This window comes from Uranotaenia lowii, chromosome 1 (assembly GCF_029784155.1).
Source record: "Uranotaenia lowii strain MFRU-FL chromosome 1, ASM2978415v1, whole genome shotgun sequence".
In the NCBI taxonomy this organism is placed as follows: domain Eukaryota; kingdom Metazoa; phylum Arthropoda; class Insecta; order Diptera; family Culicidae; genus Uranotaenia; species Uranotaenia lowii.
In genome coordinates, this window is record NC_073691.1 from 96,333,899 (window position 1) to 96,348,356 (window position 14,458).

Consider the following 14,458-nt stretch of genomic DNA (forward strand, 5'->3'; position numbering starts at 1 on the left):
CATTTTTGTCAATTCAATCAGATTTGTCATTTTTGTAATTTTTTCATTCTGTCAGTTTTGCCAGTTTTTATATATTTGTTATTTTTGTTATTTTTGTCATTTTTATCACTATCGTCATTTTTTTCGATTTTTGTCATTTTTGCCATTTTCGTCATTTTTATCATTATTGTCATTTTTTTAAATTTTTGTCATTTTTGCCATTTTTGTCTTTTTTGGCCATTTCTGCAATTTTTGTCATTTTTGTCCTTTTGGTTGATTTTGTCATTTTTACCGATTTTGCCAATTTTGTAATCTTTGCCATTTTTAACGTTTTTGTCATTTTTGTCATATTTGTTATTTTTTCATTTTGTCAAATTGGTCTTTTTATCATCATTGTCATTTTTATTATTTTATTCAGTTTTGTCATTTTCATCAGTTTGGTGATTTTTATCATTTTTGTAATTTTTGTGATGAATGTAATTTATGTAATTTTTGCCTTTTTTATCATTTTCGTTTAGACGGTCGTTTAGACATTTTTATCATTTATGCCATTTATGTAATTTTTGTCATTCATTCCTGCCATTTTTGTGATTTTCGATTTTTTTTAAAATTTTCATGAGCGCCATTTTTGTCATTTTCAAAATATTTGCCATTTTCGTCATTTTGCGAGTTCTTTCATTTTTGTTATTTTCGTCATTTTCGTCTTTTTGTGTAATTTTTGTCATTGGAGTGATTTTTGTCATTTTTGACAAGTTTTTCGTTTTTGTCATTTTTGTCTTTTCGTGATTTTTGTCATTTTTGTTATTTTTATCAGTTTGGTCTTTTTTATCATTTTATCATTATTGCAAATTTAATCAGATTTGTCATTTTTGTAATTTTTATCAATCTGTCATTTTTGCCATTTTCGAAATGTTTGTGTTTTTTGTCATTTTGTCATTATTGTCATTTTGTTTTTTTTTTTTAATTTTTTGCCATTCCTGTCTTTTTCGTTATTTGTTTCATTTTTGTTCTCGATGTCGATTTAGTCATTTTTATCGTTTTTGTCATTTTTGTCATCTTTGCCATTTTGGTCATTAGTGCAATTTTTGTCATTTTTGTCAAACAAGTTTATACCACTCATTTGAAATAAACATAAATCTAGAGAACAAATACAATTTCAAAAAAAAAGTGGAATTGTTAGTTTCCAGTGGTCAACTTTTAAAAAATCATGAGCACAAACAGAACAGGGTTCTAACAACACAGGTCGATCAAAGCAACCAATGCGTATCATTCGATTCCCAACAAATTCAAAATTCACCCGAGGCAACAACATCTACCATCTAGTCAACCGTGCCGAAAACCATAACCCATCATTCACCAGTCCCGCCACAAACCGGAGTGGCCTACTAGATGCACCACGCACATTCATCAGCAGCGGGGGGACACAGTAACAGCAAATTTATGTGCAATAATGGTCGATTTCAATCTGCGTAAACCTGTGATGAGAGTTTGAAAAGGCCTATTATGTCCTACCGAAGGACAGTTAGGCCCTGAAAGCGAATTTTGTGTTTATTTTCAATAGTAATATCAATATCAATTGACCGCGTGCGCTCTGGTGTTTATTTTAGACAAATATCGAAACAAACTGGATTGTTTGTTTTTCCATCACTGGCAGCTAATTTACTAATAATTTTTTCACTCCAAAATAAATAAATATTTCTGTCAATTTCCCACAACGACTCGTTGCGACTCGGTTCCGGCAGGATGCAAAAACGGTTGACTACATTTGTGATTTGAACAAATAGACATGTGAAAATGTGTAATTTATATCCTGGATGCAGATTGGAATTGTGCGAAAGACCCTTCTGTAGATGTCGATCATGATGAAATATTAACATCCAATCAAAAAAATATCAAATGGAATGAAAGGAGTCAGCAAAAATAAATTTAAAAAATGTCTGTGCAAGGGAAAAAAACTGCATTTTTACCTAAACATGTTTACCAATACTCTAAGGTTTGATTTTGAATCTCGTTTGCTACATTAAATTGGTTAATTTTTTTTCACAGCAAAGCAAGTTGAAACGGAAAGATGAAAATGAAGCTGTTCAGAAAAGGGTCCGATAAAATCAATTTAAACGTAACAGACAGTATAAAATACTAACCTTGTGCTTTTTGTTTCGGTAAAATTTATCAGCAAATGGAGAACCACCTCCCGGTATTCCAGCACATAGAACACATTGTTCTGCAACATTAGGAACAGTTCCCGGGCCTTTTCGTCTGGCACTTTCTGCAGAGCTTGCAAACTTTGCAACATTTCCCGATAAGCCTAAATCCGGTTTGTCGGTTCGCCACCAAAACACAAGACACGAATTCGATGATCCGTGTAACGGCATGTTGTTGTTCAGTGAACCGTTGGACAATGCAAGCCCCGGGCGGCCCCAGTATTTGGCCCAGACGACGAAGACGACGACGACGCACGGCACGACCGCACGGCCCGATAGTAAAATAGACATGAAAATGGAAAAAAAAATCCAGAGGAAGGAAAACGGGAAAACAGAGATGATTTAATATTTATGAAATTGCTTAAACCTTCCACTGCCACATGACGCTCAGAGGGGGCGAAGAAAAGAAGCCGGAAAATTACCTGTACGGCTACGTGCAAACGACGCGCCCAAAGGCGATCCCGGGTTTTATCCGACCCCATCATATCGACGTAGTGCTCGATGCGGGTTATGATCCAGTGGAAGCACTGCACGCTCAGGGACTCGCTGTAAAGGACAAAAGGGAGTAGAAAGAAAATCAGTTATCTGGGGAGGGTTGGAGTACGTTTAATGGAGTTCGTCGTTCTACCGGATGAAGCCGGCCTGGCTAAGCCATGGGGGAACACGTTTATAAAATTATAATAGATTTTTAAATCGAATAGAGCAAACATTGATCCGCACATACGCACACACACACAAAAGCCAGTAGCTTTAGCGCTGCTGCATTGAAATGTTCTATTCAAAAAGTTCAAGAGATTTCTATGCGTTGTACATTTTTAATAGAATTTCATTCACCTTTGATGTCAAACGTTTTAAAGTAAGACGTTAGATATTACGGATATACTATACACATGCAAAAGCTACTGCTTCCGCCAATGTTTACACATGGTTGGAAAATGATTACGATTGAAAAAAGGATGTGTTTCTTCTTAACCTTCCTACACTCACTTGCTAATGGATAAAACCCTGTGACAGAGGAGGGTGGGGTCATTTTTGAATTGCTCAAACCCTGGGGTCTGTAAAGCTTCTTTTTGGTTTAAAACTCATCCCTGATTTTTTGCAGAATTTTTAAGTAACGTTTACATTAGTAAATTTGAACTTTTAGGTTCCTATGGGAAAATTGAATATTTTGTACTGAAAAATCAACTTCATTTTTTTTTCTTCTGTGGAACCGAGCCTGCTTATGGTGTTGGTGCCAGTTTATAAATTCTTTGCAGGAAATTTTCTGCCGAACAACTTTACCCAAGACTGGAACTTCGTATCTTATTCGACAAAAAAGTTGTTAGCTGTTTATGTCTTTTGGGATTGAAAAACAATAAATTCAATAGACATCACTGCCGGATTCCTAGCGAGGTATTGCAAGACTTCTTTTCAAGCAAAACTTCGCGAGGTAATAGCAGTGATGTCAATTGAATTCATTGTTTTTTAATCCAAAAAGACATAAGCAGCTAACAACTTTTTTGTAGAATAAGATACAGTCTTGGATAAAGTTGTTCCCCGGAAAATTTCCTTTAGAGAAGGAAGGCTTTGAGCTTTCGGGCTAAATTTTTCGTTCCCTTTTCTCTTCCTCTCTTCAGATCTTACGTTGCGCGATGAAAGCTTTTAGTTTGCACCGGAAAACCTGTGCAATTGTACGGTTGTTGTTGGGGTTGGTGTCTAGCAAAGACTATGACGGGATGGGAGTCAATCCGAACTGTCACTTGCTTTAGTCAATTGAAGATAATAACCAAACAGTAGCGCCACCAAGTGCTCCATAGTAAAGTTTAAAGCATTTGGAAAACATTTGGGAACATGCATGTAATTTAAAGCGAATTAGATCATCATATTATTTTCTAATAGTTATTGGGCAATATTTTGTTATGAAAAGGTGCTTGCAAAACAAGCCGACGAAAAAACAATAAATGTTTCACAAAAATTAACGAAAAATGTGCAAACAGTTCTCACACAAGAGCAGACATTTCAAAATTGATAAAAATGACAAACATGACAAAAATGAAAAAAAAAGAAAAAAAATTAAAAATGAAAAAAATGACAAAATGTTGAAAATGAAAAAAAGACAAAATTGACAAAAATGAAAAAAAATGACAGTAGTAATAAAAATCACAAAAATAACAAAAAAAAATATTTAAAAAAATCAAAAAAATTAAAAAATTGACAAAATGGCAAAATTGACAAAAAATAATGAAAATCTTCTCACTGCTGGGTTGATTAGCATTAAGCCCAAAGTACGTAGTTTTGAGTTGGTAGTTTTGACATACTTGGTAGGTTAACCTAAATTAACTCGTATTAAATTAATAGCACAGAGAATTAATAGTACCCACTGCAGTGTCAGACATTTTGTTTACGATTTATAGACGTGTTTGATTTCTGGAGCAGCCTGCCGTTTTTTCTTGACCAATTTGACAACAGATTGTGACAAAACATTGGAAAAAGTTTTGGGTAAGCGATTTCTGCATTATTAATCTTTGATATGTTTCAAAAAGTAATGTAAATATTCCGATCCGGGAAATATTAATACGTTTATTCGTTCTCTATTTTCAGATTCTTGGCACTGCTTTCAAGATAGCTGAATTTATACTTTGCCTGTCGAAATGTGACCGAAGCACTGCACAACCTGGCCAAATATTTGAAAAGGACAATCAAGTTGGCACCAAGTGGAATCACCTTCATTTGGTCGCGGAAAACGTTGCCCTACCTCTTCGGTTCAGCAGCAGAAGCCAACCAAAGAATTTGTAAGTCGTCTTTGAATCAATTTTTTCCGGCGTTTTCAATCAAATGAAATTTATTTTTATCAGGTCCATCCTCCAAACACATGGAACCAGCGTAGGATTCTAATAGAGAACCGGCTCAATTGAACGGTCCGCCAGGGCTTATCGGATCGCAACGGAAGAACAGTCAACGACATCGCCTTCAAAAAAGCAGCAGTAGATCAATAATTAGCAACTGCAACTGGAATGGGATGATTCCATTGATCGAGCTCAATAGCTACCGGAGGAACTCCGCCCGACCATCATCATGCCAGCAAGGTTGCCGAAAAAAAATTCTGTGTTTATGAGAAAAAAAATCTGATTTTCTGTGATTTCACCCAAAAAAAATCTGTGATAGTTTTCTGTGATGCTTTCCCTTTAATTTCATTGAAAATTCATGATGAATTGGGTTTTTCGAACTTTTAGATGAGAAAAATCAATTTACATTACCAATCTCATCATACTTTTCAATTATAAAGTAAGAAATCTTAATTTTATATTGTCCAAAAAAAATGTTATTTTGGAAATCCATTCTAAATTCGAAAATTCTGTGAATTCTGTGACTATTTCAAAATTCTGTGTTCTGTGACACAGATTCTGTGATACAAAATTTGCTAAAAATTCTGTAAAATTACAGATTTTTTTGTGATTTCGGCAACCTTGCATGCCAGATACGGTTTTTCCAGGAATTTCCCACACCGTGCACGCTCTTTTTTTTTAACTCAAAATTAAGTATGACCGAGGTTCAAAACATAGTTCGATTCTATGAACTTAAAGTTAAGTACCCTTTTTCCTCCTTGCGATGGATCAAAACGGAGTTCGAACTGCGAACTCAAAATTGATCCCTTTTTTACCTTCGGCGAGGGATCAAAGCTGAGTTCGACCTTATGAACTAAAAATTGATCTCTCTTTGTTGGACTGAAAACACTTAGCGAGTTCAGTTCGAACCGGAACAGCAACCAACGAACACGTCGCAAAATTTTGTCGTTCCGGAACAATTACCGGAAGACTATGAAGGAACTTTATAATGAAATGCATGTTCACCGTGTCAGCGTAAAATTCTGTCCGTCATTGTCATCATATGGTGAGCGGCTTGGAATGTCCGGAAACTTCCGGATGTTGTTTACTTCCCGTGGGAAGTAACATCCGAAAGTTTTCTTTGACCGGGAGTGTCAAAACTTTCCACCGCTCTGTAATTGGAATGCAATGTACCGGAACATCAACATCCGGATACAACAAATTTTAATCATCCTTTAATTCCCTGAAAATAAGCTACCCTCGAAAAAAGGATAAATTTGAGTTCGACTGCCGAACTTAGTATTGAGTATGCGTATCAGAACTTAGTTTTGCTATTGCCCAGTCAAACTCAAAGTTGAGGGCGGCCACCAAAGTGCTGTTTTGAACCAAAACTACTTATTTTGATTAAAAAAAAGAGCGTGTGGTAAATTCCTTACAGGTACGGGTCTGCATCAATTATCTTTTTGTGAGTTTACAAAAAAAATTCACATTGCAAAAAAATGCTAAACTATGAATAAATTTATCAGAAAAACCAACTTAATCTGAGTTTAGTATTTAAGTCCATGCTTAACAAGCATTAGATACATCTGTTCGAAATTACATAAAAATATTAATTTCGCGATTTGTCTACACTTTTGTATTTTTTTTTTCCTAGAACGAAGTGAATAATTTCTACCCAATGGTACCTTAAAGCACAACTACCTACTTTTAGGTTGTTTTGCCTTAAGTCACTAGTGAGTTCCTGCACTGAAGCGGCGTTTTACGTCAAAAGTATTCAAAAGTGGGTAGTTTTCGATGTCCGTGTTTACATCATCACACGGTTAAGGGGGCATCCATAAATTACGTAACGCTGGGAGGGGGGAGGGAGGGTGGTGAGGGAGCAAGCTCGAGTGTTATGAATTGTGACATAGGTGAGGGGGGGGGGGAGGTATGCTCATCGTTACGTAACGATTTTTTCTTACAAATTTCAGTTTCATCGCAGCTATTTTGATGTCATGCAATTTTAGCAGAATGATAAGCAAACCAAAATCAGCTTATAAATTGTAAGCTTCAACATGATTGAAACTGGATTGGAACCTTTTCTCTTTAAAGATTCTGATACAGATTCCTTAAAATGTGTATTGAATATCCGTGAAATAACTGTTGGAAAATCGAATATTAGGTACATTTATCCCCATGAACTCATATAAATAAAGTAAACAAGATAGATCATCAGTTAACAAGCACAGAGCAAATCGTAATAAGACATTCTATTTATTTTATCAGAGAATTATCATCAATGAGTACTGAGTACTAAGAAGCGATATGGATAGATATAGATTTCGTTATGGAGAATGTTAAAAAAATTATTTTAAATTTTTTTTTACCATCGAAAATCAGTATTTAAAAATAATGGGGAGAGGGGGGGGGGGGTAGTTATTAGCGTTACGTAATTTTCATAGGGAGGTACGTCGAAGCGTTACGATTTGTGACATACGGGGGGGAGGGGGTCAAAAAAGTGCAGTTTTTGCGTTACGTAATTTATGGATACCGCCTAAGCGAGACTACTAAAATTGGATTCGTGGTAACACAACAGTGTTGCCAGATATTCTGGGTAAGAGTATCAAAGTACATCAAGTACTCATTTAGAAAATCCCGGTAAGGGAATGTGAGAAGTGGAAAGTGACAAATAGCTATCGCTAATGTAATGGGTAGTTGTTTAAGGACTTGACGAACAAACCTGAATAAAGATAACTCATTCCATCACCAATTTTGAAATGTCAATATTTTTAATTTTATCATTCTGCCATTTTTTCAATTGAGTCCATTTTTAATTGTTGAAAATTTGAACAAAATTGACTAAATGGACCAAAGTGACAAAATTGTTCGAATTGTCAAAAATAATAAAATTTACAAAAATGACAAGATGCACAACAATTAAACATTGACGAAATTGATAGCATGAAAAATGACCAAATGGGCAATGTCATTTGGATTGAAAAATTTGACAAAAATGAAAAAAAAAATTCTAAAATGATAAAATGGAAAAAAAATGTTGAAAATAATCAAAATGACAAACTTGAAAACATCGGAACTTTTTTTTAATTAACCATATTGACAAAATTAACAAAATTAACAAAATTGACGAAATTAACAGAAGTAACAGGATTGACAAAACTCCAAAAAATTATATAATTGACCAAAGTAATCGAATTTTGTCAATTTTGCCAATTTAATTAATTTTGTAAATTTTGTCATTTTTGTCATTTCTGTCAATTTTATCAATTTTGTCAATTTTGTCAATTTTGTCGATTTTGTCAATTTTGTCAATTTTGTTAATTTTGTCAATTTTGTCAATTTGGTAAATTTAGTAAATTTTGTCAAGTTTGTGATTTTTTTTCAATTTTGTCAATTTGATTTATTTTTTTTTTCAAATTTGTCAATTAAGTAAATTTGTCAAGTCAAGTCAAGTTTGTCAATTTTTTCAATTCTGTCAATCTTGACAATTTGGTATTTTTTTCAATTTTGTCAATTTAGTAAATTTTGTCAAGTTTGTTATTTTTTTGAATTTTGTCAATTTGGTTATTTGTTTAAAAATTTGTCAATTAAGTAAATTTTGTCAGGTTTGTCAATTTAACTCAAATTAACAAAAGTAACACGATTGACAAAACTCCAAAAAATTATATAATTGACCAAAGTAATCGAATTTTGTCAATTTTGCCAATTTAATTAATTTTGTAAATTTTGTCATTTTTGTCATTTCTGTCAATTTTATCAATTTTGACAATTTTGTCAATTTTGTCAATTTAGTAAATTTTGTGACTTTTTTTAAATTTTGTCAATTTTATAATTTTTTTTTTCAAATTTGTCAATTAAGTAAATTTTTCAATTTTGTAAATTTTGTCAATTCTGTCAGTTTTGTCAATTTTGTCAATTTTGTCAATTATGTCAATTTTGTCAATTTTATCAATTTTGTCAATTTTGCAAATTTTGACAATTTTGTCAATTTTTTGTCAATCTTTCAAATTTTGTCGATTTTATTAATTGTGTCAATTTTATCAATTTTTTCAATTGTCTATTTTGTCAATTTTGTTCAATCTTGTTAATTTTTTTCTATCTTGTCAATTTTGTCAATCTTGGTCAATTTTGTCAATTTAATAAATTTTGTCTTTTTTTTTAATTTTGTCAATTTTGTCAATCTTGTTAATTTGATATTTTTTTAATTCTTCCAATTTAGTGAATTTTGTCAAGTTATGATTTTTTTTTTCAATTTTGTCAATTTGATATTTTTTTTCAAATTTGTCAATTCAGTAAATTTTATCAAGTTTGTCAATTTAATTTCAATTTTATCAATCTGCTCAATTTACATTTTCTTTATTTACATTTTGTGAATTTAATAAATTTTGTCAATTTTTTTTTAATTTTGTCAATTTTGTCAATCTTTATAATTTGATATTTTTTTAATTCTTCCAATTTAGTGAATTTTGTCAAGTTATGATTTTTTTTTCAATTTTGTCAATTTGATATTTTTTTTTCAAATTTGTCAATTCAGTAAATTTTATCAAGTTTGTCAATTTTATTTCAATTTTATCAATCTGCTCAATTTGGTATTTTTTTAATTTTGTCAATTTAGTAAATTTTGTCAACTTTGTCAATTTCGTAAATTTTGTCACAATGGTCAATTTGTCAATTCAGTAAATTTTATCAAGTTTGTGATTTTTTTATCAATTTTGTTAATCTGATATTTTTTTCAAATTTGTCAATTCAGTAAATTTTGTCAAGTTTGTCAATTGCATTTCAATTTTGACATTTTTTTTTTTTAATTTTGTCGATTTTGTCAATTTGGTTACTTTTTTTCAATTTTGTCAATTTAGTAAATTTTGTCAAGTTTGTGATTTTTCTTCAATTTTGTAAATTTGGTCAATTTTGTCAATTTGATTTTTTTTTAAATCATGACGAGTCAGTAAATTTTGTCAATTTTTTTCAATTTTATCAAAAAAAATATTATGTCAATTTTATCAATTTTGTCAATCCCGTCAATTTGGTTTTTTTTTCAATTTTGTAATTTTTGTCAGGTTTGTCATTTTTGTCAATTATGTAAATTTTGTCAATTTTGTTTATTTTGTCAATTTTGTCAATCTTGCCAATTGTGGTAATTTTTTTTTTATTTTGTCAATTTAGTAAATTTTGTAAGGCTTGTGAATTTTTTTCAACTTTGTCAATTGTTGTCATTTTTGTCGATTATGTCGCACTGGTCAATTTGATTAATTTTGTAAATTTTATTTATTTAGCCAATTTGAGGAAATGTCCAGTTTGTGAATTGTTGATTATGTAATTTTTTTACATCGATACGTTCATCATTTTATTTAAATTTCCCTACATTGTCAAAATAGCTGATTTTTAATTTTTATTTTCATTTCATCAATATTGTCAAGTTTTCTAATTTTGTTAATGTAGTTTATTTTGTTAAATTTGTAAATTTTTCCAATTCGCTTTTTTTCATTTTTGTCAATTTAAATTTTAAAATACCAAAAGAGTCATGAGAGAAATTGAGATGACGGATCTACTTTTTACTAATGTTCAAAATGTGCGGATTTTCAGTATTTCCTACGGATTTTCTACGAATTATCGAAAAAATAGGGACCCTAAGGATAAAGGAAAATACTACCTGACGTAAAAAACAGGTCATCAAGTTTGATTTTGCCAAAATCAGTAAATTTTTCATTTTTCGACGGATTTGAGCGGTGGTTTGCCAAACTACCTATTTGTTTTTTTGTTTTTAATTCTTTTATAAGACTGACGAGAAAAAATCATTTTTTTTAATTGTGCAGCCCAGTTTCGCAAAAACGTCGAGAACAAATTCATTGAATTTATCTAAGTCAGTCTTTCACGTGTATGATATGATTCAACTAACGAAGCATTAGTGAAGTTCAAAATAAGCAAGACGCTTATTGTGCAAACACATAATCAAAAGGAGCACTTCCTTATAATAATAAGACTATTTATGAATTCGAAAACTATTTACGCACAAAGAACGAGAAAATTTGTAATTTATATTATTACTAAGCAACTTCCTTCATCCCGACAGCTCTATCAGATGGCTTGCAAGTGGCGTTGCTGCCAAAACCCGAAACAAAACCGAAACATACATTAATTTGTACAGTTAGTGCGGATCTCTGCACTGATCAAAATCATACCCTCTAGGTTGATGTTTCCGGTTGCCACCGGAGATCGTCGAGCTTGGGGAACAACTATCCTTAGCTGCCAGAACGCTTCCAGGAGGAGCATCTTCTCTCTCTATCTCTTGCTAGTATAAATGCACTTTGCGGCCAGCAACGATGATGATGAACTCGGTTTTTGCTAAAAACCACACCGTTACAAATCTACCCTTTCCTAGCTAAGAAGTTTTCCTCTATATATGCATAATGCAAACAGGTTCTGGAGCTTCATCTGGAAGTTGGAAGAAAATGAATCCACCACATCCACCCTCGAGGAGGAAATCGGGACATGCACATGGAATATAGACAGACAGACAGTGGCAAAAAGCAGTTCCAAATAGTTAGTTGAGCGAGAGTAGAGCGGGTTTACGGAAATCGAGATACCAACTACGACTACGAAGTTGCAGCCGCCACAAAATGTGAACACCTGAATAAATAGAGTTTATTATCTTTTCTTTCACTGCACAGGATTAACTAACAAACTAACTAACTATCTGACTCGCCCGTTCTTGGCACAAAGAAAGAAGCTTGGGCGTCGTTCGTCGTCGTATCTCTCTGTGGTTGGATGAAAACTTTTAGCGAAAGCTCTCGCTCCTTCTGATTCTGGGGAAATTGTTGGATATCGTGTGGCATCGGGATCAGACAGACAAAAGTATGGTACGTCAACTTCGTTTTACTAGTTTAGTTCCAAGCCGACGAAACTAAACTCAAAAGCATCCTACCTATGTATGTAGGCTACGGTCGGAGCTTCGGGTTGGTTTCTTTTGTCTTCCGCTGATTGAATCTGGCTTTTCAACATGGAATGACCTGCACGGAAAACCGGCTTGTCCCAACTTGTGGGGGCCGTGCCGTGCTGCTTGCCATTCAAAGTATTAATGTTCTTGCTTCGTGGCGCACGAGAATGATTCATTATCTCTAATGCGGAGTTAGATTTTTTTTTCTTCTATCACAGTGGCTTGAACGTTATAATGTCACCTGAAAAGTTTTTAGCTCAACAATTTAGGAATGCAGATTTCAAATGCATTAATATTAAAAAATAATACCTTCCAAAATGGTTTATCTATATAAAATAAACATTAGGTAAGCCTTTAAACAGTTATTCTGATTGTTGATATGATTAACTTATGAGATAATCTTTTCAATTAAACACTGGTTAAAGTAGAAATCATCTAAAACTTCGAAAATTCTTTAACACTATCAAACATAATCACTAGATAAAACAATAAATTTGTACAGACTTAATTTGCTAGGCTTAACGTAAACTTACCTAACAAGCTCTAGCTTGAAGTCGTTCATCCGGTTGAACTCCATGAAAAATCTAATGGCCCACAAAAGATATGAATCGTCGTGACCACCGCCGGCATCGTGGCCGGCGTGACGTTCCAGCACTCTACGCACTTGTCGTACCATGTTATTGTACAATGATTGCAAAATTTCAACACAATATTCCCGTAAAAATAGACGAACCGAAAACGCACTTTGCCTTTCTACCGATCCCGTTTCTTTAACGTGTCGAAAAGACTTTTTCACCCGTTTTTTGTCCGTATCGAATTCCATTTTCAGAGCTTTTTGCAGCGATTGGTGGCATATGAGATCATTGTCCGAGATAGATTTCATATTTTGCATCACGTAAGTACCCCCGAAACGAGAATGTCGTGCAGCAGGAATGCGAACCTGTTGCTTAGATTTTTCCTGCTTCCTGGCGGCCAAGAGCTCCAGTTCATCGCGGTGCTTTTCAGCCGCACTTCTTTGGAGCGATGCATCTGCTAATTTCGTCGCCGATTGCTCCCGGTAAACGAGACACGTTATTTCGAGAGCATGTAAGTGATATTGATGCTCATGCTCCGATCCCAGAATATAAAGAATCAGATCTAACACACCAGTTTGGTGAAGTGCCCACAGAACCTGGTCGTGCAGACTTGCATCGTTATCGAAGCGTTTTTCAGATTCCATACTGGATGGCACTTGGAGCACGTTACGAATTAAAGTAAGAATTCTCTCTATTATGAGTTCCTGATCCTCTACCCGTTCGCTCCAGTCCTAAGAAAAGAAAAAAGAATGATGAAATTTCATACCAAATCTGAACAACAAAAATACCATACAATTTGCAAAATTTTCTGCAATCGATCTCCAAGGGCCGCCCATGCTTGCTGGACGGCAAATGCTTCTTTGTACCCTTGCAGTGTTTCGACCAAATGCATGAAATTCCTCCTTCCAACGGCATCTTTCGGATAGTTACCGTTGTACAGAAGTAGTGGTGGATAGGTCAAATTTACGATCAACCTGAGCAATACATCTGCCACTTCGGGATTATCGAAATTGCTCATAAGCATTGGAATAAGGTCGGTTTGCATGACCTTTTTCTGGCCAATGTACCGACGATACTCATGGTCATCGGCGTCTCGTTTTAAAATCCAAATCAAATGTTTGAGCCCTTGTATAGCATCCGGTTCCATGTAGTACTTGGAACCGTCATCCCACCCCAAAGACGAACAGGTTGCATCAATATCTGCAAGCAGGATCGACATTTTCGTTAACTTTACACAACACTTTACCGTAAACCACGAAAAAACACCGGATTTCAGAACCGCGATGGTTAATCACTCGAAAATTTTAACCCGTATTCACCGAAACGCGCAAGAAGACAACACGCAGATCGAAAATAAAAATACAAGGCAAACTTTGCGCGCGCAAATCTACTTTGTAGGTTTGTTTTGATCGCCTGCGCACCGTCATCAATCCCAAACCATCATCGTCATTACAACCAGAGATGCCAAGGTGGCTAATATTCGTCGAACAGTTCAAAATTACTGATCATCTTTTTTTTTCACAAAGTGAATTTTCAAGCAATGAACAAACTTTATGAAATTCAGTTTTAATTGTAATAATTCCTCCTTAATTCAAATAATGTTGTAAACTATTTAGAGATTATTGTTTGTGGCTTTTGTTGTTTTTTTTGTAGGCGATGGGCGCACTCGCAATCCCGGAATAAGATTTTTCATGTGCTGAACAGAGAAAGCAATAGTGATTCTTATGGAAATCTGCGTGATAGTAAAGAGCAAGCTTTATTCTTTTGACAGGGCAAAGCCCAACTAAAGATTTTAAAACTACGATAATCGGGTATCAATCAAGCGTTTTCGAAGAATTTGTACGACATCTCAAAAATCAAAATTGAAAAATGGAAAATCAGTACATCTGGCATCTTCCAATCCAAGACACGCAATCAACCCTACTGATATTGTATATCGATAGGCGCATTTATTTTTCCATTAGAATT

The 14,458-nt window shown here is 33.8% G+C and overlaps 1 protein-coding gene across 1 annotated transcript in view; it reads right to left on the reverse strand.

The window, feature by feature from the left end:
• LOC129753099 (protein timeless homolog) overlaps positions 1-13,794 on the reverse strand; it is a 225,096-nt gene extending 211,302 nt beyond the window's left edge. The window contains exons 1-4 of the mRNA XM_055748904.1: positions 13,284-13,794; positions 12,449-13,221; positions 2,603-2,726; positions 2,121-2,284 (exon numbers count right to left, since the gene is read on the reverse strand). Of these exons, the coding sequence (XP_055604879.1) occupies positions 2,121-2,284; positions 2,603-2,726; positions 12,449-13,221; positions 13,284-13,709 (1,487 nt within the window). The 5' untranslated portion in view covers positions 13,710-13,794. The remainder of the gene's footprint in view (positions 1-2,120; positions 2,285-2,602; positions 2,727-12,448; positions 13,222-13,283) is intronic.
• Positions 13,795-14,458: the final 664 nt, after the last annotated feature.